This window comes from Hemicordylus capensis, chromosome 4 (genome assembly GCF_027244095.1).
Source record: "Hemicordylus capensis ecotype Gifberg chromosome 4, rHemCap1.1.pri, whole genome shotgun sequence".
Taxonomy (NCBI): domain Eukaryota; kingdom Metazoa; phylum Chordata; class Lepidosauria; order Squamata; family Cordylidae; genus Hemicordylus; species Hemicordylus capensis.
In genome coordinates this window covers 159,416,380-159,438,734 of record NC_069660.1, presented here as the reverse complement: position 1 = coordinate 159,438,734, position 22,355 = coordinate 159,416,380, and the positions used below count along the sequence as shown (strand labels likewise).

The window sequence follows — 22,355 nt, the reverse complement described above, 5'->3', positions numbered from 1 at the left end:
GCAAAAGTGGGTAGGGTCAGGCCGTGTACAACTACCATCCGCAACACGTACACAGCACTTGCCAAAGCGCACGGGGTGGGGAGGAGATCGATGATGGAAGGCGGGGGCGCGGGAGGAGGGGGCAAGGAGAAAGGCAGGAGGTGGAGTGATGATGTACAGAATTTATGAGATTGGCCATCATCAGCATCAGACCTCTTCAAATAAAGCCGAGAGGGAGAGCGAGGAGCGCTCCAGATACATGCCCCTTCTGATTGCCTTCGTTTCTCTTCCTTGGGAATCCGGCAGGCTCTAAGGAAAGCCGAGGGAAACCACACGGGCTGTACATTACTTGCAATGCATTTAGGGTTCAAAGAGCAGAAATAATAGGGCACGGAGAAGACATGAGGCTCAAGCAGAGCCCACGAATGAGGTATGAGCACTTGGCGCTAGCCTGCCTTTGACCTCCTCCAGAACTCAGTTCTCTGGAGAGGAAAAGGAGGAATTTTCGCACCTGAGAGAGAGGGAGGAAGGGCGGGTAGCCAAGGACGAACCCACCGCGGAGTCGGACAAAGGCCGCGTCGATGATGCTCTTGGCAACATATTTGGTTCAGTGATCCTGCTCACCAGACAAAAAGATGCCCCTAATCACTCCCATGAGCGACAAGCAGAGGGGCTGGGCGCAACGTGCAACCTAAAGGTAGAGGAGCCGACGACTGGCTTGGGGTGGGGGGAGAGTGAGGGGCGATCCATGTAAAGGGGGTCGCTTTGTAACTGGACAGGAACCGCGAGGGGGAAGGCTACGCGTCGGACGATGGCTCATCCAGCCGTGTCGCCTCTGGCCATCGCGCTCCTGGCGGCGGCCGTATGCCTGCTGGGCGTGGCCGGCTCCAGCTCCAATCCCGCCTGGAGAAAACAGAAGAGAATCCGAATGCCGGCTCCTCAGGACGGGGAGCGCTGCTGGCTCCGCAGGGCCAGATCGGCGGCATCCCCGCAGCACCCCTACGCTAGCTACCCGCGGCCGGCGGGAGGAGCATCTGTGGGCCGGATCGCGGCGCCTTTGCGGCCCCGGCGCGCTCCGAGTTCCGACGGCAGCAGCGTGGAAGACACGTGGGAAGAAAGCAACGCCTTCCCGCGGCGCCCGCGCGCCAGAAGCGGCCCTCTCGCCCAAGCGCCGGCTCCAGCGCCAGGCACCCTGGCGGCCCTCCGCTTCTCCGGTGGGCAAGAGCAGCTGCTCTTGCGCCCAGGAGTCCTCGCCGCCCTGCCCCGCGAAGAATTCACCATCGAGGCCTGGGTGAAGCCCGAGGGCGGCCAGAGCAACCCAGCCATCATCGCAGGTAAAGAGGTAGTGAGAGGTGGGCTGGGTTGGAAGCCTGGGGGCTCGGGGAGAGGAGTGGGGTTCATCATTGCCACTCGCTCGTAAATTCGGTGGTGGGCGTGGGCTACCTTACTGAGGGAGGAAACAGATAAGCAGGAATCTCTTCTTGGACAGAGTAGATTGAGTCAGAACTACACGTGGCGCTCGAGATCCCAACCTGCTGTTTTTTCCTTAAAAGAAGCGGGCGGGGCGGGACTCAGAATTCGAAGCAATCGTTCTTCTCAGGGAAGAGAATGGTTAAACCCTTTTGCGCATGCGCCACTTCCTCGAGCTGACTCGCGCATTTCTTCTCCTCTTCCCTCTGCAGCTGAAAACCCGGCAGGAAGGAAAGACAGTCTCTTTTTTGTCCGTTACTTTTTCAGCAGTTTAAAACAAAATCATATTTTAGAGAGATGTAGGGCTTCTTGATGCAGCAGAGAAAGCTTGAGAAAGAACGAACTAAGCGTACTTGAGAGTGAGCCCCTTGAACTGTGTGGGCTCAAAGTAGTCCCATTGATTGAACTTAAAAGCGTGGTGGGACTGATTTCATTGGGATTATTTTGAGTACGTTTTCTCATCATGTCAGGCTTATGGAATTAAGTTCTGCGTAAAACTGCTAGGATCGAACTGGAACCGAGAAATCTTGTGTATATTTACTGGTCAGTAGTGTTTACTCCCAGGAAAGTGTGTATAAGATTTCAGCGCAAAAATGTTCACTCAGTTATTATGTTGGTTGAACCTACAATAGAAAAATAAAATTGCTTATAGTGATCAGTAGGTTTCAGAGATCTCCAAATTTAAAATTATGTGAATGCAGAACTGTGATACTGATGAATCTTCTTGATGAACTATTCATTTTGTCATACTGATGTGCTGGATTGTCCAAGTTCCTGCTCTTTCAGGAGAACATCATATATGCCAATGTCTCACAGATGAGAACAGGGCATCTGGCTATTCACGAACACCCTTATTCTCATGCCAGGAATCTGTGGTTGAGACGAGCACACATGTGCTGCCAGATATCTTCAGCAATGCTGAAGGCTCTGTTCTGGTTGTATTCATTTACTCATCATGGTCCAGCTCAGCACTAATCTAAAAAGTAAGAAGAGTGTTTGCCATTTTGATTAAAGGCAAACTGGGGGGGGGGGATCATTCTCAGCAGGTGCAGTGTGTAAAGTTGCTGAGGTTGCACTACAATTGAGGTCAGCAGAATGGGAGCAAGTGGTAGATCTCTGGGTGATTTGCAGTAAATCAGCAAAAGTTTCTGATTCTCAATTGTCTAATAGTGGAAACAACTTGTCTTCCCTAAATTAAGCTGCTGAAACAAGGAAAGTTGGGAGGCAGACCAGGAATGGATTTTTCTATGAAAGAACTGTGAGCTCAGTTCTGGTACAAAAAATCAAATCAAATCAATTTTTTTGGGCTGAGCATGGGTTTAGAAGAACTCTGTTCCTTAATTCTAAGTTGATATCTGCTACCCGTCCCACACCTCCCGTCACTATTTTGCCCCTGGTCCTGGTCAGTGGATCTTGGAGCAGCTAATAAAATAAAAAGCAAAGTTGATCTTGTAAGCCTGAAGTCTGACTACCTCATTCCACTGCATGGTGCTACCTAGCCTGAGCATATGAAGGCAGCAGAGTCTATGAAGGTATCTCGGATTTAGTGAGACTTGCTCCTCATTGCCTGACATACAAAGCAAGGATGTACAAGTGCAGTGAGAGAGCAGCCTAACAAAACTTCCCAACTAACTCCATTGGTGCAGCAGGGAAGTGGCATTTTTTAATGCTCTCCCCTTGCCCAGGAATCCTTCTGTGCTTCCTGAAAATATGTCCCTGAGGCCTTGATGTATTTTCAGGTGGCACAGAGGGCTTCTTGGGGAAGGAGAGGGTGTGAAAAATTGCTGCTTCTCTTCTGCAGCAGTGCATTTAGTTGTGAGGCTGCTCTCTCGCTTCACTGATGCATCTTTGCTCTGTATGTGAGCCAGCAAATGTATGTAGCCTTACAGTCTGACCCTGTGGGGATCAGCAGCCCAGTTTGAGTGGACTCATTTCTGAGTGAATGGGCACAGCCTTGTGGTATTTGGGTTCATACACACACATTTCACTAGAGGCACGATGCATCAGGTTGTGTGTGTGTGTGTGTGTGAGAGAGAGAGAGAGAGAGAGAGAGAGAGAGAGAGATATTTAGGCTTCTAGGATCTGCAGAGACTTAACTTGTAGAGCAGGGGAGAGTACGGAAACTTAAATAATGGCTGCTCTAACAATTTACACTATTATAATAAGGCATTGTCCAAAAATTCCAATAGGGACAGTGCTTTACCATGAACAGGTACCAGAAAGTTTGACCATCCCTGGTAAATGGGCACTATCAGCAAGTATGACACATACCTATGCAAGGTTTCTCAAGACTCTTCATCCAGTCAAATTATGCAGACTTTATAGCCACATGAAATTCTTCACCAGGCAGCATACTGCCTGATTCCAAGTTGTGTGGATCTTGATCATTTGCAAGTCTCTACCTGATTATTAGTTCCTATTATTATTATTAATAATAATAATAATAATAATAATTATTATTTTTACATTTATATCCCGCTCTTCCTGGAAGGAGCCCAGAGCGATGTACTACATACTTGAGTTTCTCTTTCACAACAACCCTGTGAAGTAGGTTAGGCTCAGAGAGAAGTGACTGGCCCATGGCCCGTGTCTAGTTTCATGGCTGAATGGGGATTTGAACTCGGGTCTCCCCGGTCCTAGCCCAGCACTCTAACTACTACACCACGCTGGCTCTCTGTCATTTATCTTGAAGGCCTGTATGCTATTCCAGCAGCAAAAATCAGTGCACTAAAAATAATTGTCATATTATTGGATGCTCTTCTCTGGACCTACCAGAGCAACAAATTTCCAAATTCTCATGGGAAGTTGGCCTGTTGAGCATTGGAAACTGATGCCTGTCATGATGTACTTCCAGTAAGCTGCAGGTGGGCTTATATAAGGATTCTCTTCCCAGAAGCTGGATCCTTCTTCATCGTACTTAGAAAGCCATCTGAGTATTCACGAAGAGCTTATCCCACTGGTGATTGAAGTGAAAATGTTATTAAGCCACAAATTTGGAATAATTTGTTTTGATTCCTATAACCTTGCTGTTGCTGTCCTGAATGTATGTTGTGTGGCTTCACAGGCAACTGGTGGAAACAGCTAAGCTGTGCTATGCTAGCAGTTAAGATGCATTTGCTTTGTGTGTGTGCGTGTGTGTGCAAGAGAGAGAGAGAGGGAGAGAGAGAAAGTGAATGAATGAATAGTAGTAGAAATATTTCGTTGTTTCAAGGCTTGATGTTAAAAGTACAGAATTAGGAGCACCCAACTGATTTGCTCTTCTCCATGGAATTGGTCAACCCAATTCCATGGATTGGATAAAAAATACATTTTTGCACATTGTAGGGCAGGGTTGTACAACTCAGCAGATGTTGGGTTGCAGCTTCTATCATCCCTGACTATTGGCCATTGTGGCTGGGGTTGATGAGAATTGTAGTCCAACAACAGTTGGAAGGCCAAAGTTGTGCCATCATCCCTAGCCACAACTTCTTGTGGCTGGTGATGGTGGAAGTTGTAGTCCAATAACAACTGGAGTACCAAAGGTTGCATACCCCTGGTCTAGGGAAGTCAGTGCAATAGGGGTGTGCATGGAATTGGTTTGACCGGTTTGGTTTGATTCCAAACTGGGTTTGAACCAACCCGGCCCTGTTAGAGGTTATTAATTTTTACCCCCAGTAGGTAAAACAGCAGAGCACTACGGAATGAGCACACTCCAGTTACAGAGTAGGTAGCAGAGAATGGTTTAGTTGCAGCTATTTAGAGAAAAACACATGGAGTTGGAGATCCTTGTAGAACTAAATACTAAGTATTTATTGGTCAAGTACACTTGGATAGGAAAGACTTAAACCTAATCTAGAGAACTACATCATGATTGTAGGAGGGAGAGAGATGTTTCCATCTTCTCTCTAGGAGGAAAGGAAGGATTGTGACTCAGCAGAGAAAGTGCGGAAGAGTCAGATCAGGGGTCATAGAGTAGAGACAGGTAGAACAGCCAGGGAGACCCTTACTCACTATCTCTACTCCCAGTGCACCTAGTGGTCATTAGGATAGTTGGTGCAAAAGGTCGATGCACTGGAACTGCATCTCCAACAGGCCCAGTTCCATGTCTGGCCAAAACTAGTCTGGTCCAGTGTGACCACCAAACTGGTGGTGGTTTGGTGAGGATTCCCCTTTACAAGGGGCATTTCTGAGGTGGCGACGGCAAGAGGGCGAAAAGCTGCTTTCTTACCCCAGCTGCTCACCACCGCTTGCCCTCCTAGCATGGCAAGCACACATCACTCCCCATTCCTTTACTGAGCCACCGGCTTGTTTCTGGCCTCCTTACACTTGCGGAGGCCATTTTTGTGACCTCTGCACATGCAGAGGCCATTTGCATCATTGCGCAAATTGTGTGGTGATGCAAATGACCTCTGCACATGTGTGGAGGTCACAAAAATGGCCTCTGCACGTGCGCAGAGGCCAGAAGCAAGCTGCCGCTGAGCCAGTGGCTTGGTAAAGGAGAGGGGAGTGTGCTTGCTGCACTGGGATGGTGAGCAGCGGCGAGCAGACGGGGTAAGTATTTATTTATTTAACACATTTTTATACCGCCCAAAACACAAGTTCTCTGTAAAGTAAGCAGCTCCCCCCACATGTGCCGCCAGTGCTGCTTTGGGAATGGCCCTTACTGTCCTGAATTGGTTTACCCAAACCAGGTCTGGTTCATTTTGATCATGGACCAAACTTCCCCCGGTTCGGTCTGTGATCGAACCTTCGAACTGGCCCCGGTTCAAGCCGAACCATTTTGAGGTGAATCGCTTGTGCACACCCTTACAGTGCAATCAATAGGATCTGAGGGCACAATGTAATCTCATTGATTTATACAGGACTAAACCCCCTTTAATATGTTACAGCCCCATGGATGACCGACACATGAGGGGGTGAATGGGAACATGCCAGTTAGCCATGCCCTCACTCCATTGATATAACCTTGATCATGCCCCTTGGGTGTTCCACGTTCAGAACTTGTCTGCAGAGGCAAGTAATGAACATGAGGAGTCTAGAACTCCAGCTGCCAGAGTTCTAAATCACAGGAGGAAACTCTCTCTGTCTTCAGCGCTTACCTCTGTAGACAAATACTGAATGTAGTGGGAGTCAGGGAGGCATGGTCAAGGGGCATGTCAGTGCATGGGGCTTTGGAGAGTCTATGAGTTAGGAACTTCATGCTCAGAAAGCATTTCAGACTGGAAATGAATGTATTGCATATATGTGTTGTAGTTTGTATTGTCTGATGGTCGTTTGTATGTGTGTGTGTATGTGTAAACAGCTGTGTGGACAGTTATTGGTGGGAAACTGCAACTGATGTTTCAGTACAGTTTTAATGCAGTTTTAATGTAGGATTTTTGTATATTAAGATCAATGTGCATGAAATATTTCAGGGAAATGTTGCATTCTGCATTGAGGTGAGTTGCATGTGGAATTTTCATAATATGGGTGACTAACCTGTTTTGGATTAGGCCTGTTCTGTCTAAGAAGTGGCAGTAGTCCTTGCCCTCCCACATGCAACCTTTTAATGCTCATTCAATGCTTGAAATGCTGGCTCCTTCCAAAACCTCCTGTGTCTGCTTGCATCTCTACACTACTGCGAAGTAGAAGGTCAGGAAGCAAATGAGAAAAGGGGCCAATTGAAATAAGAGGTATAACTCTAAATGGTGCTGCAAAATAAAACAGAGCTCTAAATCTCCTCAGTTCTCCTGTTTCAGGGCCCCACAGCTCTGGCCCTCCTACAGATGCTGGACTATAATACCCTTCATCCATGACTGTTGGCCTCTGTGGCTGTGGTTGATGGGAGTTGTAGTCCAACAACAGCTGGAGGGTTGTCTTTGGTAGTACTTGATAGATGACATTGTGTCTACTATCTGATCATACCTGATGGTTTGATATGCAGTGCTGTTTAGTATTGTATGATATTTGACAACTGACTGTTTATGAGATGACCGTTGCTACATTTGACAGGTGTCCTCATTTAAATAACTTCTTCCTTCTGGTTGGAATCTCACTTACTGCCTTTCATTTTTACTCAGTGGTGTCCCGTCGTTTTGCCCCATAGGCACTGGTATCTTGAGTAGCACTGTGCATGTTGACATTCAAGATGATAGTAAAGTAAAGTGTAGTGTGCTGTCAAGTCTATTTCGACTCCTGGAGACCATAGAGCCCTGTGGTTGTCTTTGGTAGAATACAGGAGGGGTTTACCATTGCTGCCTCCCATGCAGAATGAGATGATGCCTTTTAGCATCTTCCTATGTCGCTGCTGCCCAAAAGAGGTGTTTCCCATAGTCTGGGAAACACACCAGTGGAGATTCAAACCAGCAACCTTCTGCTTGTTAGTCAGGTGTTTCCCCACTGCACCATTAGGTGGCCAAGTAGCACACAGTAAAATGGCCTATAAACCAACATCTTGATTTGCCCAAAGCACGTAAGATGATTGTGTGTACAACTGTACACATCTAGGGATTATTCTTGCCTTTAGCTGAACACCTAGGGGGTGGGGCTGGAACTAGCCAGCATAGTCCCATTTCTCCCTCTATGTTCTTGGTGAACACGTGAAATTATGTGAGAACAGGACTTCTCTCTCTCAGCTCAACTCCATATGTTTTCTGTGGGCCATGCTCAATTACCAAGGAGTGCTGGGCTTCACTGGAATGCTCAATGAATTGAGAATGCATTCTAAACAGATTTTGGTTTTTCATGGGTTTGGATCTACCTTTCTTTTTCATCAGAATCTCCATGGTCCACAGATGTGGACATAACTCTCCAATTCTACACAAAGAAGTTCTGAATTCTGCAACCTGTATAAATGGTGCAACAATGTCTCTTTTGTATAATTCTGATTCTGCTATGACTTCTTATATTCCACCCTTCCTCCAAGGAGCTCAGGGCCACCTACATGCCTTTTCTCATCTCTGCTTCTTTCCTTTGCTTTTCTGCTTTCTGCCCTTCCTTTTCGGCCCCCCCCCAACATTTCTGTGATCTGCCTTTTCTCCTTTCTGTCTTGGCCCCTGCTTTTTGCCCTTGCTTCTCTGCTTTCTGCCTCCCCTCCACTTTTTTGCATTCTGTCTTTTGCGCCTGCTTTTCTGCTCTTCTCCCTTTCTGTTTTCCTCCATGCTGGCAGGCTTGGGTAAATACCCTAGCCCATTGGTGTGGAGGAAAGTGGTGGTGGGGAGGTCACCTCCATGATATGGGTTCTCTCCCCCACTCCCCGCTTGCTTCAATGCCCACCAGCTGCTACTGCTTCACAGGCATAAGGCTAGAAACTTGCTTAAAAAAAAAAAGTGGTAGGAATTTTCAGTAAGCTGAAATTGTGTGCCGGAAATACCACAACTTGTGTTTTCTGATCCTCCACAGAATTTTGGTATGCACACCTCTGCCTGTATCTCACAAGTTGCAATTCTGAAGGGCAACTTGTAAGCCGCTAATGACAGCTTCGGACCTACAGCCGTGGTCTTTTCATCTCCAGCTGGAAGTTGTGCCCTAACTGCAGGTTGAAAGAAAACACCTGTGATGATTGCCCAGTAGCCCTTTCAGAACAGGGAAAGCTGCTGGTGTGACTGAGAGACTGAGCTGCAAGTCAGTAACTCCCTCATTTGAATCTCAGCTCCCCAGCTGCAATATGGGAAGAATAATGCTTACTTACCTTACAGGGGTTGTTTTAAGGATTATATCTGGACAGTATACACTCAAAAAGCGCTATGCAAATGCTAGTTGTTGTATGGGAAGTAGGCTAAGATCCAGGTTGCTTGTGTGTAACATGTCATTTTGCCATCACATCAGCCTCTTCTGTACTGTGTGATGTACGAAAGATCAAGTTGGCACAGATTCTTGCCTCTGTACTAAGTTGTTAAGGGCTTCACCTCTTGCTTCATCCTATCCTCCATCTTCATTGTGGATTAATGGATCGTAGACCCAGAAGCAGCAGAATGTTGGAACTCTGAGTGATGATTTGTAGAGCAAAGAGTAGCAGTAGGAAAAAACAACAGCTGGCCTTTCAGCCACTTGGTGGCACCGTTGCAATACACAAGCATAGCCAGGCAAGGCTTCCATGCATAGTTGGTGAGGTGGGGATCCTTTTTAAACCAGTTGGGATGTGAACAAACTGAGGTTCGTGCACAGGTTTGGCGCTGAACCAGTTCGTGCACATCCCTATAAACAGGAACTTACAAAATGGACAAGACAAAGTCTTTGTTTTTGGACCAGTGTCTGCTAGGGTGGTAGTATACAAACTCCAGGGAGGACTGGGACCTCCGCAGTTCTTCTAGACACCAGCCTCCTCAGTTCTGCACAACTTAACTCATGAAGCCAAATGCTGCCTGCATGCCATGCATTGTGAAGCTTCACATGCTTGATGATTTCTCGTCCCCTCTCATTCTTGCAACCCCAGACAGGTGGTGAAAACAAGAGATTTATTGAGCCTCTTGAGGGCCACTGTATGTGGCTGGAAGTGGACTATTTGATATGGTCATTCAGAAATGTTACAAGTCTGAGGGACATGGAATTCCTTGTTTCCTTTTCTTAACATGAACTGTACCCCCTTTTACTTTCCCACCCAGCCAGTATTCCTGAGAATGTGTGCCTCGGGGGAAATGGCAATATGAGGAGGTGATGGAGGACATGGGATGGGAGGGTTTGTTTTCTCGTTCAGCGTTTTCTGAGGTGATTTTTCTAGTCTCTGGAAACAGGACTTTTAGGTTTGTCAGAAGACAAAGTCTGTGTTTGAGGCAATATCAGAAACAATGAATGTCACCAGTGTTAACATTGTGAGGAATTGCAGAGTAAGTAGGCCCTGAGGGTTGGTCCAGATTCCTAATGCTCTAGTCTAGTTTATACTAAGAGCCGATGAAGTGACAAAACTGTTTGTAGACGGAACCATTTGAGACTGAAAATGGAGGATTGTATTGCTGAATACTTCCCTTGTGCAGAGAAACCTGCACAAATTTCTGCACTTTGTATATGTAGAGCATACACATACATATCACATACTGGGGAGAAAGCTGAGTTGGAATCCCTTCTCCTAGATAACTATTTATTTTTTCTTTTAGATGGAGGGAAAGTCAGTATTGCAGCCTCCGATCCATAGTTTGAAGTAGTACAGTCAAAGTACACTTTTTAAAAGTGCAGTCCTATACAAGTTTATGTTCAAGTTTATTCTGAAGGAAGTCCCATTGGAATCAATGGGACTTCTTCCCGAGTGTGGAAAAGATTGCAGCCTTAATACCTCATCTACTGTTCATGCAACCCCTGTAAGGTAAGTAAGCATTATTCTTCCCATATTGCAGCTGGGGAGCTGAGATTCAAATTAGGGAGTTACTGACTTGCAGCTCAGTCTCTCAGTCACACCAGTAGCTTTTCCTGTTCTGAAAGGGCTACTGGGCAATCATCACAGGTGTTTTCTTTCGACGTGCAGTTAGGGCACAACTTCCAGCTGGAGATGAAACGTTCACCGGCTTGTATAACAAAAGGAATGAGAAGATGGTTTCCTGCCCCAGAGGGTCTTGCAAAAGGGGTTTTGCCCCAAAGGGTCTTGTAAAAAGAAATACAAGGTAGTGGAGGAATGCTTTGCCAGGTTGAATTAGGGACATTGCATACCTGCCAACATGTCCCTATTTTCCCATTCAGGTGGCAAGTATGCCTTTGCTCTCCCCCTGCTACATATCAGAGAGTTACCAGGTGGATGGTGACCAGTGTCATGGCCTCCTTTGTGGTGGCACCTTTGTTCTGGAACTCCTTGTCTGGAGATGTTCACCTGGCACCTCTTTTGTGCTTCAGTAACAGATGAAAATGGTTCTCTTTGCCTGCCCTGTGTTTTTTGTAGATGGCAAGATGCTTTTTTATGGAATTCTTTTTGGTTGTATTGTTTATCTTCAATCAGTGGATTCCACCTTGACTTTTTAGAGCGTGTGTGTTGTACTTTTGATACATTTTAAAATGATGATTTTGTATTCTGTCTCAATTTGGAAATTGCTTTGGAAATATTCTGCAAGATAAGAACAGCCCGGCTGGATCAGGCCCAAGGCCCATCCAGTTCAGCATGCTGTTTCACACAGATGCCTCTGAGAAGCCCACAGTTAGCGATGTGCAAGAACTGGTTCGGCGTTCCTATTCTGGAGTACCGAACCGGCTCGGAAGTCCAGCGTTCAAGCCAATTCGGAGGCGGGAGGTGTCCTTTAAGGGGCAGGGAGGGTGGCCCCCCACCGGTGCTCTCCCCAAAAGTGTTGGCATGGGGCTGCAGAGTACCTGCTTGCAGCCCCGGTGAACGTCGTACCGGAAATGGCCGACGCGCCTGCAGAATTTTGGGGCTGCCGGTGAGGGGGTGGGGCTGCCGGGGGGAGCTGCCGGACATTCATCTATTAACTAGAGTAATGCCCAATTGTTAGAGCAAATATGCTCTAACATGAATGCATTTGATAACTTTGGAGTATAAATGAAGGAGAATATCTCCAGTTCTCGCCTCCTTTCTAGTAAATTTATTTATAATGATGAAATGATGAAATTGTAATCCCAAGATTACAACTGGGCACTAGTAGTGAGAAAGGCTCACTAAACAATGAGAAAAGGATGTCAGCAATTCAGACAATGCTCAGAAATGTCAGTAACTAGTTATGAATGTTTTAAAATCATGTTTCACCCTTGAAAACCTCATCAACTTAAATTTGAATTCTGTGAAAATTAAAGGTTTACTAAAATGTGTATATTGGCAGCCACACATGATCCTCACTATATACAAAGCACCACTCTCCCTCAAAACTTCCTTCAATACCTAGTTTAGTGTCTGTGGTCTGACTTCTTTTAATGGCTATTCCTCTGTTATGGGCTGTGCTTTTTGCATGAATTATTTTCTGCATGCTGACTTCACTGTCTAGCTCAAGGGTCAAATCCAGTGCTCTGCATCCCTCATCTGGGAGCTGTGGCGGGGGAGGGGCTGCGAGGGGGAGATGCCTCCCGTCCTCGCTCTGTCCTCCTCTGGGAGGACGTGGTTAAAAGCACAACCCGAACCTTGACAATCCAGTTTTCCAAAACATGACAGTTCTTCACCCTGCATGATACAGTTTTCTATTTACAAAATATTTAAAAAGCTTTACATCTGATTTTGCCATACAAAAAAGTGCAGTTCTCTTACTCCATTATCGGGGGCAACAACATTCTTCATTCATCATTTCATGTTCATTTTTTAACAATTATTTTCAATAGAACATTCATCTATTACAAGATTCATGAATGGCTCAGCTATCCCCTGGATGTGTGCCGGCCACCATTTAGTTTCAGTGACAGCTTCTTGTCTCTAAACTTCTTCAGCTCTGGTGGGTGCACTTTACTCAGTGTGCCTCCTTAGAAATAGCAACTGCTGCCACAAATGCCTCTTTCCCTCAACATCTAGTTGTGCCTCTCTCCCTCAATACTCTCTTTTGTGTGTGTGTGTTTTTAATACTACCATGGACTGAAAAACCGAAAAGTCCTTTCACAAGAAAATTATAAGTAAAATGGAAACAATTTAAAAATAGTAGTTAAAAATATTGAAGGGCTGCTGGGGGGCAGGCTGCTGGGGGGAGTCACCAGCGCCTCCCGTTCTCCTACCTCCATCCTCCTTTGGAAGCCGCCAAAATAAAGTAAAGCCCTTTCAACATTGTTTGCCAAAACCTCAAGATCGTTGTTTTCATTGGTTCCCTCTCCCCCCGCCGGCCTCCCTCATCGCCGCCGCAGCCAAGTAAACGTAGCCTTTTTGGCCCTTTCGGGCCTCCGTAAAGGCGAGCAGCAGCCAATTTTGCTGCCGCCGCGCATGCACAAATCCCCTCTGGGCATTTGCGCTTGTGCGGTGGCGGCCAAAATGGTCGCTGCTCGCAATTACAGAGGCCCAAAAGACTATGTTTACCTGGCTGTGGAAGTAATGAGGGAGGCCGGCAGGGGGAGAGGCATGGACACCCCCCACGGGGCTACAGCAAGCCCGCCAAAGGGACTACAGGTACTTACTTTTGATTTTAATTTTTTTTTAAAAGTTCGCGGACCTGCCGGACCAGCGGTTCGGTTCTGGTCCGGATGGAACTGGGGCGGGGGTTCGGTTCGATCACGAACCCCCGAACCGTCAGACCGGTTCTGCACATCCCTACCTTCTACCAGTTACCAATCTACAACTGAATCTGTACCCTTATCCCATGACTGCTAAGTTTAGTCAAGAGCCTTTGTTGGGGCACTTTTGTCAAAAGCGTTTTGGAAGTCCAAGTATACTGTGCCAACCGGATCACCCTTATCCATATGCCTGTTGACACCCAAAGAACTCCAGAAGGTTAGTGAGGCAAGACTTGCCATTGCAGAAGCGATGCTGGTTCTCCTTCAGCAAGACCTGTTCTTCTATATGTTTAACAATTTTGTCCTTAAGTATGCTTTCCATCAATTTACCCACCACAGAAGTGAAGCTAATCAGCTTGTAGTTTCCCAGATCCCTTCTGGATCCTTTTTTGAAAATAGGAGTTACATTAGCTACTTTCCAGTTCTCTGGTACAGAGCCTGATTGTAGGGACAAGTTACATATATTTGCTAGGAGATCAGCAATTTCACGTTTGAGATCCTTTAGGATTCTTGGGTGGATGCCAACTGGCCCTGGTGATTTGTTAATTTTTAGTTTTTCAAGACAGTTTAGAACATCCTCTCTCGTCACCTCAAATTGGCCTAGTTCTTCAGCCTCCAAGTCTGAGAAGCTCAGTTCCGGAGAGAGTATATGGTCAGTAACCTCTACCATGAAGACGGATGCAAAGAACTCATTCAGCTTCTCTGCAATCTCCTTATCCTCTTTAATAATACCTTTTACGCCTTCATCACCAAAGGGTCCAACCGCCTCCCTGGCAGGTTTTGTCCTTCTGATATATTTAAATAAGTTTTTTGTTATTCCCCATGACACTTCTAGCTATATGCTGCTCAAACTCTCTTTTTGCATCCCTTATTGTCCCCTTGCATTTCTTTTGCCAGAGTTTATGTTCCTTCCTGTTCTCTTCATTTGGGCAGGACTTCCATTTTCTGAAGGCAGTCTTCTACCCTTTTATACCTTATCTGACTCTGGTTGTTAGCTGGTGTCCTCCTGAACTTGATGGTACCTTTCCTCTTTCTTGGTATACATTTCAACTGAGCGTCTATTAATAATTTTATTTATGTATTTACTTCTTTATTTACTTACTCACATTTATTTATTTATTTATTTATTTATATAAGTCCCATGCTTTCTGGAGTGATTTGACCCTCCCGACTTTACCTTTCAGCTTCCTTTTTACCAGTCCCCTCATTTTTGAGAAGTTTCCTCTTCTGTAGTCCAGTGCATCTGTGCTGGACTTCCTTGGCAGTGCTCCACTGCACATAAGCTGAATTGGATCACACTATTGTCACTATTCCCCACTGGTTCTTCAACTCTGATATCTCGCACCAGGGCACCACTCAGGATTAAGTCCAAAGTCGCCTTCTCTCTGGTTGGTTCTGCAACCAACTGTTCCAAGGCACAGTCATTTAGCATGTCTAGAAATTTGGCTTCTCTATCAATACCCGCATGTGAATTTGCCCAGTCTGTGTGAGGGTAATTGAAGTCATACATTATTTTATCTTTCTTTGATGCCTCTCTGATTTGCTTCTCCAACTCCAGTTCATTCTCAGTGTTTTGATCCAGAGGGTGATAGCATGTATCTAGTAGCAATGTGCACAAAACTGGCTTTCCCAGTTTGGTTCGAATCTGAATGGGATTCCACTTGACCAGGCCTGGCTCAGTTTTTGTTCTGGTTGAACTGGACCTGGTTTGAACCAGTTCGAAGCTCTACTGGTAAAGGGGAATCCGGTGAGGATTCCCCTTTAATAGTAAAGGGGCATTGGAGATTCCCTAAGGGTAGAGCGGGTGGGAAGGGAGTCATTTAGTATTTACAAGCCCCATTGGCATTGGTGGGCAGGGGCTTCCACCCCATCCTTGCTGACTTCCAGCATAGTAGCCAGGGCCGGCAGTGGCTGCATGGAGCATGCATGGAGGCCATTTTAGTGACCTCTGCACATGCACAGAGGCCATTCTGTGCCAAATCCGCCCCCCCCTGTCCATTCTGTAGAGTTTGTACCCAGGAATAACAGAGTCCTACTGGTTCTCACTATTCCACCAGGTTTCCGTTATGCCCACTATACATCTGTTTTCATTAGCAACCATGCAGTCCAGCTCACCCATCTTGGCTTGGAGGTTTCTAGCATTGGTATATAAAACCTGTATGTTGAGTCTCTTACCTGGCATTGGCATGTACTATCTCCCTTACTGTTGTTTGAACTTTTTGACCAGCTGTCTTGTGTTTCTGTCTGCTCTGCTCCTGGTTCTACTCTGTCCCCTTCAGATTGATCTGAAATGTTTACACCCTCGCACCTTAGGGGATTTTGCTTGCTGATCCAGATACCACCCAGTTCCTGTTGGCAACCCGCGCAGGCGTCATTTTAAATGATTTGCGGTGTTTGTTTTTATTTTAAGTGTCAACTATCTGGTTCTATCCTGGTTCAAGTGGAGCCTGTCCCAGATGAGTGTGATAGAAATATCTTAAATACATATCTGGAGAGGCAACCCCAGGAAGTCCTCCCAGGACGTCTGTCATTTCAAATTTTCTGTTGAAACCAGCCAGCCATGCTTTGTTCTTCTTTGGGGGAGGAGAAGAGAGATGGGAAATGGTTGGCAAGCTACCACCTGGGAATAATTTACAGACACCTGTAAAACTTGTTCACAAGTGCCTTTGTTTTCTGAGTCAGCTTTGGGCAGCTGACCAGAAAATAAAAGTTATTTTGGAGAGAATCTCTGATCACTGTTTCAAAATCCAGCACTTTGCCAGAAAGTGAAAGTGATCTACCAGAGCTGTTTATATTGAGCTCCAAAAATTATTTTAACAAATGAAAGCCAAACGTGTGCTCAATATTTTTATCAAACTCAACAAAACTTATGTAAACTTGCTTCCTTTTCTTTATTCCTTATACAGTTTTAAAAAAGAATTTCTTCTCCAGTGAGAAAAAAAGTTCAAATGTCACCATCTACAAATGAGACATTGTGTTTAATTGCAATCAGGAATGATAAGATTTTTTAAATTTTTTACCACGAGTACTAGATAGATAACAGAAGTCAGTTTAGCTCTCAGTCTTGTTATATTTCTTGATTTGTTCCAAAAAGAGTTGCCTCTTTTTGCTTATTGCAGCTTTAGCATGAGCTTGCTAAGTTTGGCCTGATCACTCAGATTTTTCAGAAGCAGGATTTTAAAAACTTTATTTTTGGTAAGGAGCTGTGAATGGCAAGAAGAGATGTTGTCCTTAAGTGAAAGGCAATAGGAAAACTTGGACAGAGAGTTGATTTTTTAAAACATGGTGTTCCAGGGAACCCTGGGGTCCTTTTGAAAGTATATCAGTGCTTTCTCAGTCAATAACTTGCTTTATAAAGACAGCATGCCCACCACTAAGGCTCTTTCCTTGCCATGCCCTGTACTGACAGGGGAGTACAGGATATATTCCAGAGCAGGGGAGTGGAGGAGAATGTAGATGGTAGTCCAGCTTGCAGGTTGGTGGAATTCATGCAAAGAATGCTGGGTGAGATGAACCTGATTCAGCAAGTGGTTCTTCTGCTCTTAAGCAAAAGTGTATACTCTGCATCACTGGTTAGGTAAGCCTTAAGCATGCGTATTTTAGTTTTGTGAATTTAGCTCACATCAGTGGACTACAGGGATGGTATTAAAAAAGAAAGGTAGACCACACGAGAAAGACCGAAGTCTGTCTAGAGTACACTCTCAGTTCATGGGAGGTTTCAGTGAGGCCCAGCACCCCTTGTTTACTGAGTATGCCCCATAGAAGACATCTCTGGAACCCTGTGCAATGTGGACTGGTTCTGCAGCAGACATGCAGGAGTCCTATCAGCAGAGCACTGCTGTAGAAAGGATCCCCTAAAGGTAGCAGGTTTGAAGACTTCCAGAGTGGAGAACTATGGCTGCAGACTGAGGTGGGGCAGATAGCCATGTGGGGTGCAGATGTTCAACCTCCAGGTGCCTTTCATAATCACAGAAGTTGTTTTTGAAAAGGCTCAACAACCCTGCTTGCTAGAGCTCTGCCCTGTGGATTTTTGTTTTTTTGGGTTTTTTTTTTTTTTTGAGCAAGGGTGTTGGAAAGATTCTTTGCATACACTATATTTCAAGGGGTAATGCTGTTGGTAGAGGTAAATTTCAGAATTGGTAACACTGTGCTGCTCAGGAATGTAAGCATTATTTCTTGCACAGACCTTGATACCATTATGTCACTGGGTGTCTGGGGTGAAGCGAGCCACAGGTTAAGAAGAATAAAGGCCCCCATGTGATCAGAAGTCTATAGGATTTTGTTGGTGTGATGAGTTATCTTACAGTAACAAGCCTGGAACCCTTCTAATTTGTTTGGAATTGAGCAGAAAGAGAGAAGCCCTATTCTCACACGTTCACCAAAAGTGTGGAGGGGAGAGCAGGAGTGTGCTGGCTGCCTCCATCTCTGCCCTCTGTGTGTTCAGCTGAAGGTGAGAATTGTTAGTGAAACTGCTCTGGGGTGATTGTTGAACACCCCAAAATCTACATTTTGGGCTCACATGGGGAATTTAGTTCAGAAAGGAACAGTTTCACGTAAGTTTTAATTTGCGCAAAGTTGTGGATGCAGGAAATGAATTGGACTGAGACAAGATTTAAGTTTCAAAATGAAAAGAAGTTTTTTATTGTAGGAAGGAGTACAAAGGAGATAAATATGTGGTTAAAGCAGTATTACTATCAAAAATATGTTTAACTGCAATAACACATTTTAGCTTAGAGTCCTAATTGTGTAAGTTCCTGGGTGGAGAAGAGAAAGATGTTTATAGAGAAGGGTGGTGGGGTGGTGGGGGTGGATCTAAGAAAGGGGAACAGAGATAGATTTTGGGCCCAAGGAAGGGCAAAGGCTCATATTACCTTGTCTGGACAAAGGACTCTGGGGACCACTGATGAACTTGGTTCCTCAGGAACAGGTCAGGACAAGGTGGGTGCAAGAAGGTTGAAGGGGTTAGTCATTAGAGGTGATCCCAGGAGGGTGTTTCTTCTTTAGACCCAGCTTCCTGGATTAGTGAGGAAGTCTGGGAAGACCAGGCTTGGCAAGAAAGCTGATCTGGAAAAGGGCATGAAATACTGAACACTGTATTGTGTGGTGGCTGGTAGCCAGTACATCTCCCAGAAAGCTGATGGAGTAAGCAATGGAGTCCCAAGTGAAGTGTACAAGAGAGCATGTGAATCCCAGGGAGCACACGATGGAGTCCCAAGTGAGAGGCACCAGGGAGCACACTGGATCATGTAATTGGGGGTCCTTATACCCAAAAACATATCCTGGGGGCAAATTCCAGTTGACTGTTGCTGGCTAACAGGTGTGTTGGGAGGGACTGGCAAGGATCCCATTGTTACTGATCTTCCTTCCTGAGTGTAAGAATGTGGGAATCGCTGAGGTATGCCAAGGCTTTTGTCATGGAAACAGAGTGCATAGGCGCAAGAAGGGGTATCTGCATAAATGGAAAAGTCCCAGTAATCTAATCAGTATTTTTGATGGGTGCATCTCTTAGGTTCATATCACTTGCTCACCCTTCTTTGTGATGGGAGGAACTTTACCTCGCAGGCCTTATCTGTATTCTTCCTGTTCAGCTTATTGGTGCATTAGCTGACTGCTATCCTTTTTGTGGAAGGAGGGGAAAGAAAAGGCGGTTCACTCTGAGGGCAGAGCGGCCTTGGCAGAGAGTTAACCTACTTTTAGTTCTGGGGTCTACTTAGAATTAGGGAGAGCGTGCATCTGCTCCCCTTTACAGTTTGCTTGTTAGAAGCCAAATCTAGGGGCAACTGGCCTGCTGCCACTGAGTGACCTGTCCCCATGTGTGTAAACAGAGAGCTCATGATGCTGTGAGGCTCCTTAGCATGTACAGAGTGAGATCTCCAAGCCTGGAGACTCTAACACGAACGAGGGGGCTCCTGGGACCCGGCAGAAAAAAGCTTTGCTAGCAACAGAATTGACTCTACACATGCCCACTTTATTTATTTCCTACATTTCTACACCACCCCATCCAATGGCAATGGGCGGTTTACAGTTTGTTTTATGTAACATATGTGTTCAACTGTATATGCATAGTCATCCTGCATGCTTTGGGCAATTCAGGATGTTGGCTTATAGGCAATTTTTCTGTGTGCTAACATCATCTTGATTGACATGCATAATGTTACTCAAGATGGCAAAGCCCATGGGTCAAAATAACAGGACACCACTGACTAAGAACCACGGATTTTTGAGGAATAATAAAATTCTATTAAACAATTTCATCTTGCTGGAGTTCAGCCCATCTCCAATTCAGTGTATAATCTAGAGAACAGCACCAGTCAAAGTAACTCAAACCACATGGCTTCTGATTTTATTTTAAGGTGAGGTAAACAGTGGGGCAGATTTGGTCTGGTTTGAAATTGCAAGCATAAATTATCCAGATCTGAGTCAGGAACCGACTTCTGAATCTTACGCCAGGGTGTTCTCATTCCTACTTCCATGTGCAAAAGTAATTACCACTACATTCTGGAAACAGGTGGAATGCTGGTGGAGCAGCCCCATAGAGATGATAATGGAAAGACTGGAGAGCCAATGCAATGGGAAGGGGGAAAAGCAGGGTATGGAGAAAGTGAGGCAAAGGAGGTGGGGCAGACCTAGGGCCTGTGGAGTTGCCTTTCGTACTGTGTCCCCCTGGGAGGGGATTAAATGCTAAACTTTTTTATCTGTGGGCCAAAGCTTTTAAGATTTAGAACACAGCCATACAGAAGGAGACTGATCCCTCCTGAGGCCAACATCTTTACCCAACATCTTTCAGACAGATTTTCAGAATTGCGTGATGCTCCAGTTTTCTTTTCAGCAGTACAATCAGCACAGTAGAGGCCTATTTAGGTAGGGAATCCAAAGAGCCTCCTGTCTCCACAGCCCTCGTTGTTGTCATCGTCGTCGTCCTCCTCATTTTTTTTAGCCGTTCCATAAAAATTGTTCTCTGGGGTGGATAAGGTGTGTCTGTGTCCCTTTTTTATTTACCCTGCAATACTTTTAATTTTAGTTGCAATACCCTGCAACACACAGGAGCTCCTGTTGTGGCTTAAAAACGTAGAAGGGGAAGATGCAACTAGAACAAGATAAACATCCTACAAACAAGAAATGTGAAATAGATCTAAAAACAGAAACGTCTAAAATACAAATGTTGAAGAGTTTTAAGACAAAACTAGCTGGGCCAGGCGCAGAGCATCTGTTCGGCCAGCCGGTCCACCCACCATCTCTGTTCCCCACCACCACCATGCTGGCATGCCCGGCTTTCTGGCTGGCTGGTTGGCTGGCCACTTCCCCCCCCCCCACTTCTCCCCCCGCATGGTGCTTTTTGGCGGGCTGGCTGGTGGGCCGCTTCCTCCCCCCAACTTTCTGGCTTGCAGGCCAGCCAGAAAGCCAGCCCGCCAGCTCCTCCCACCTCCTCCTCCCGGCGGCCGAGCCAGGCTACCCCCCCCTTGCCGCCTCCGGTGGCTGGGCCAGGCTGGCCTGCCGCCGCCATTGTCTCCCATCCCCATCACTATCCCCTAGGCAGCTGCTCTTGCAAGAGCTGCCACACATGGGATTAGCGACGGGTACGTTTATGAGAATTAAATATATAGATAGATGGGAAAGGACTTTTCAAGCCCCCAAATGATGTTTGCATGTGGATGAATGTGGATGAAGTTAAATGTACAACAGTTCATGCTCTGGATGCTGAGGAGTATGTGATGTGAGAGGGGCAAATGTGCATTCTTAAAAGTTGTGTTAGTGTGAACCAACGTTCTTTCTAATTTCACCTGTGTGCGAAATGAGTTTTGTTCTGGGTGGCACTATCAAGGCAGTGTGCACGCACATGCATTCAGAGTGGGGCCTTCCTGATTCAACCTGAGTGGGATCTAAAATGAACTGAGTGGACATTTAAAAACTTTTGAGCGTGCACACATGCACACGCCTTAGAGGGAACACAGGTGTGAACAAACCATAAGAAGGATGTTGACAGAACCTTATAAGGCATGATGGATAAGGCCTTTAGAATGATGGTAACGGACTCTAGAGAAGTCAGTGGTTTTAGCCTCATTCAGATGTCATTAAATCACCCCACTGTACAGAGGGGCGAAGGGAGAGGAAGTCCCACTCTCACTGTGTCAGTCAGCGGCACGCCCTGCCAATCATGCTTACAATGGGGTTTGTCTAAAGAGGGAAGAGCAGAAAGTGTGATGGCAGGTGCTTCTGTGACTGTGAGACTGGATTATGGTCACAGAAATGCCCGCCATCACACTTTTGGCATTTCCCTCTTCAAACAAGCCCCAGGGGCAGGACTTCCTCTCCCTTTGCCCTGCTGTACACAGCTACAGGGAGACTTTTGTCAAATGACAAAGAAAAGAGTATGGCCCCCACTGCAGAAACTGGAATCCTGAGAACTTCTGCTTCTTGTATTATATTAAAGCCTGCTTCTAGATCTCGCAAAAACCTTGAAGGTTTGTGCATGGTTTTTGCTAAAAGCTTAGAAACTTGAGCAGGATCTGGGTGAGGCTTCCAGTATGCAAGTGTAAAAAAATCTTTTTTGCTTACAAAAACCTATTGGAATAGATTCTCCTGTTGGTGTCCATTCCACCTAACTATTGCCATAGCAATATTCTATGAGCCCTAACCTGATGAACAGCAGGTTGGAATGAAAAGAGAAAATAAAGCCAATTTATGTAATTAAATTAACCCTCCTATATTCAACCAGTGTAGACAAATCATTTGGTTTATTATTTATTAATAATATAGACCTGACCAAAAGCATTGTGTGATAACGTTTAGTAAATAAGATATGTGCCCCAAAGACCTTCAATTCCAATTATGAA

At 45.7% G+C, this 22,355-nt stretch overlaps 1 protein-coding gene across 3 annotated transcripts in view; it reads left to right on the top strand.

Moving 5' to 3' along the window:
* The first annotated feature begins 761 nt into the window (after nucleotides 1-761).
* Nucleotides 762-22,355, top strand: part of PAPPA2 (pappalysin 2) — a 263,647-nt gene continuing 242,053 nt past the window's right edge. For all 3 annotated transcript variants that reach the window (XM_053248611.1, XM_053248609.1, XM_053248610.1), the window contains exon 1: nucleotides 762-1,313. In XM_053248611.1, coding sequence (XP_053104586.1) covers nucleotides 791-1,313 — 523 coding nt within the window. In that variant the 5' untranslated portion in view covers nucleotides 762-790. The remainder of the gene's footprint in view (nucleotides 1,314-22,355) is intronic.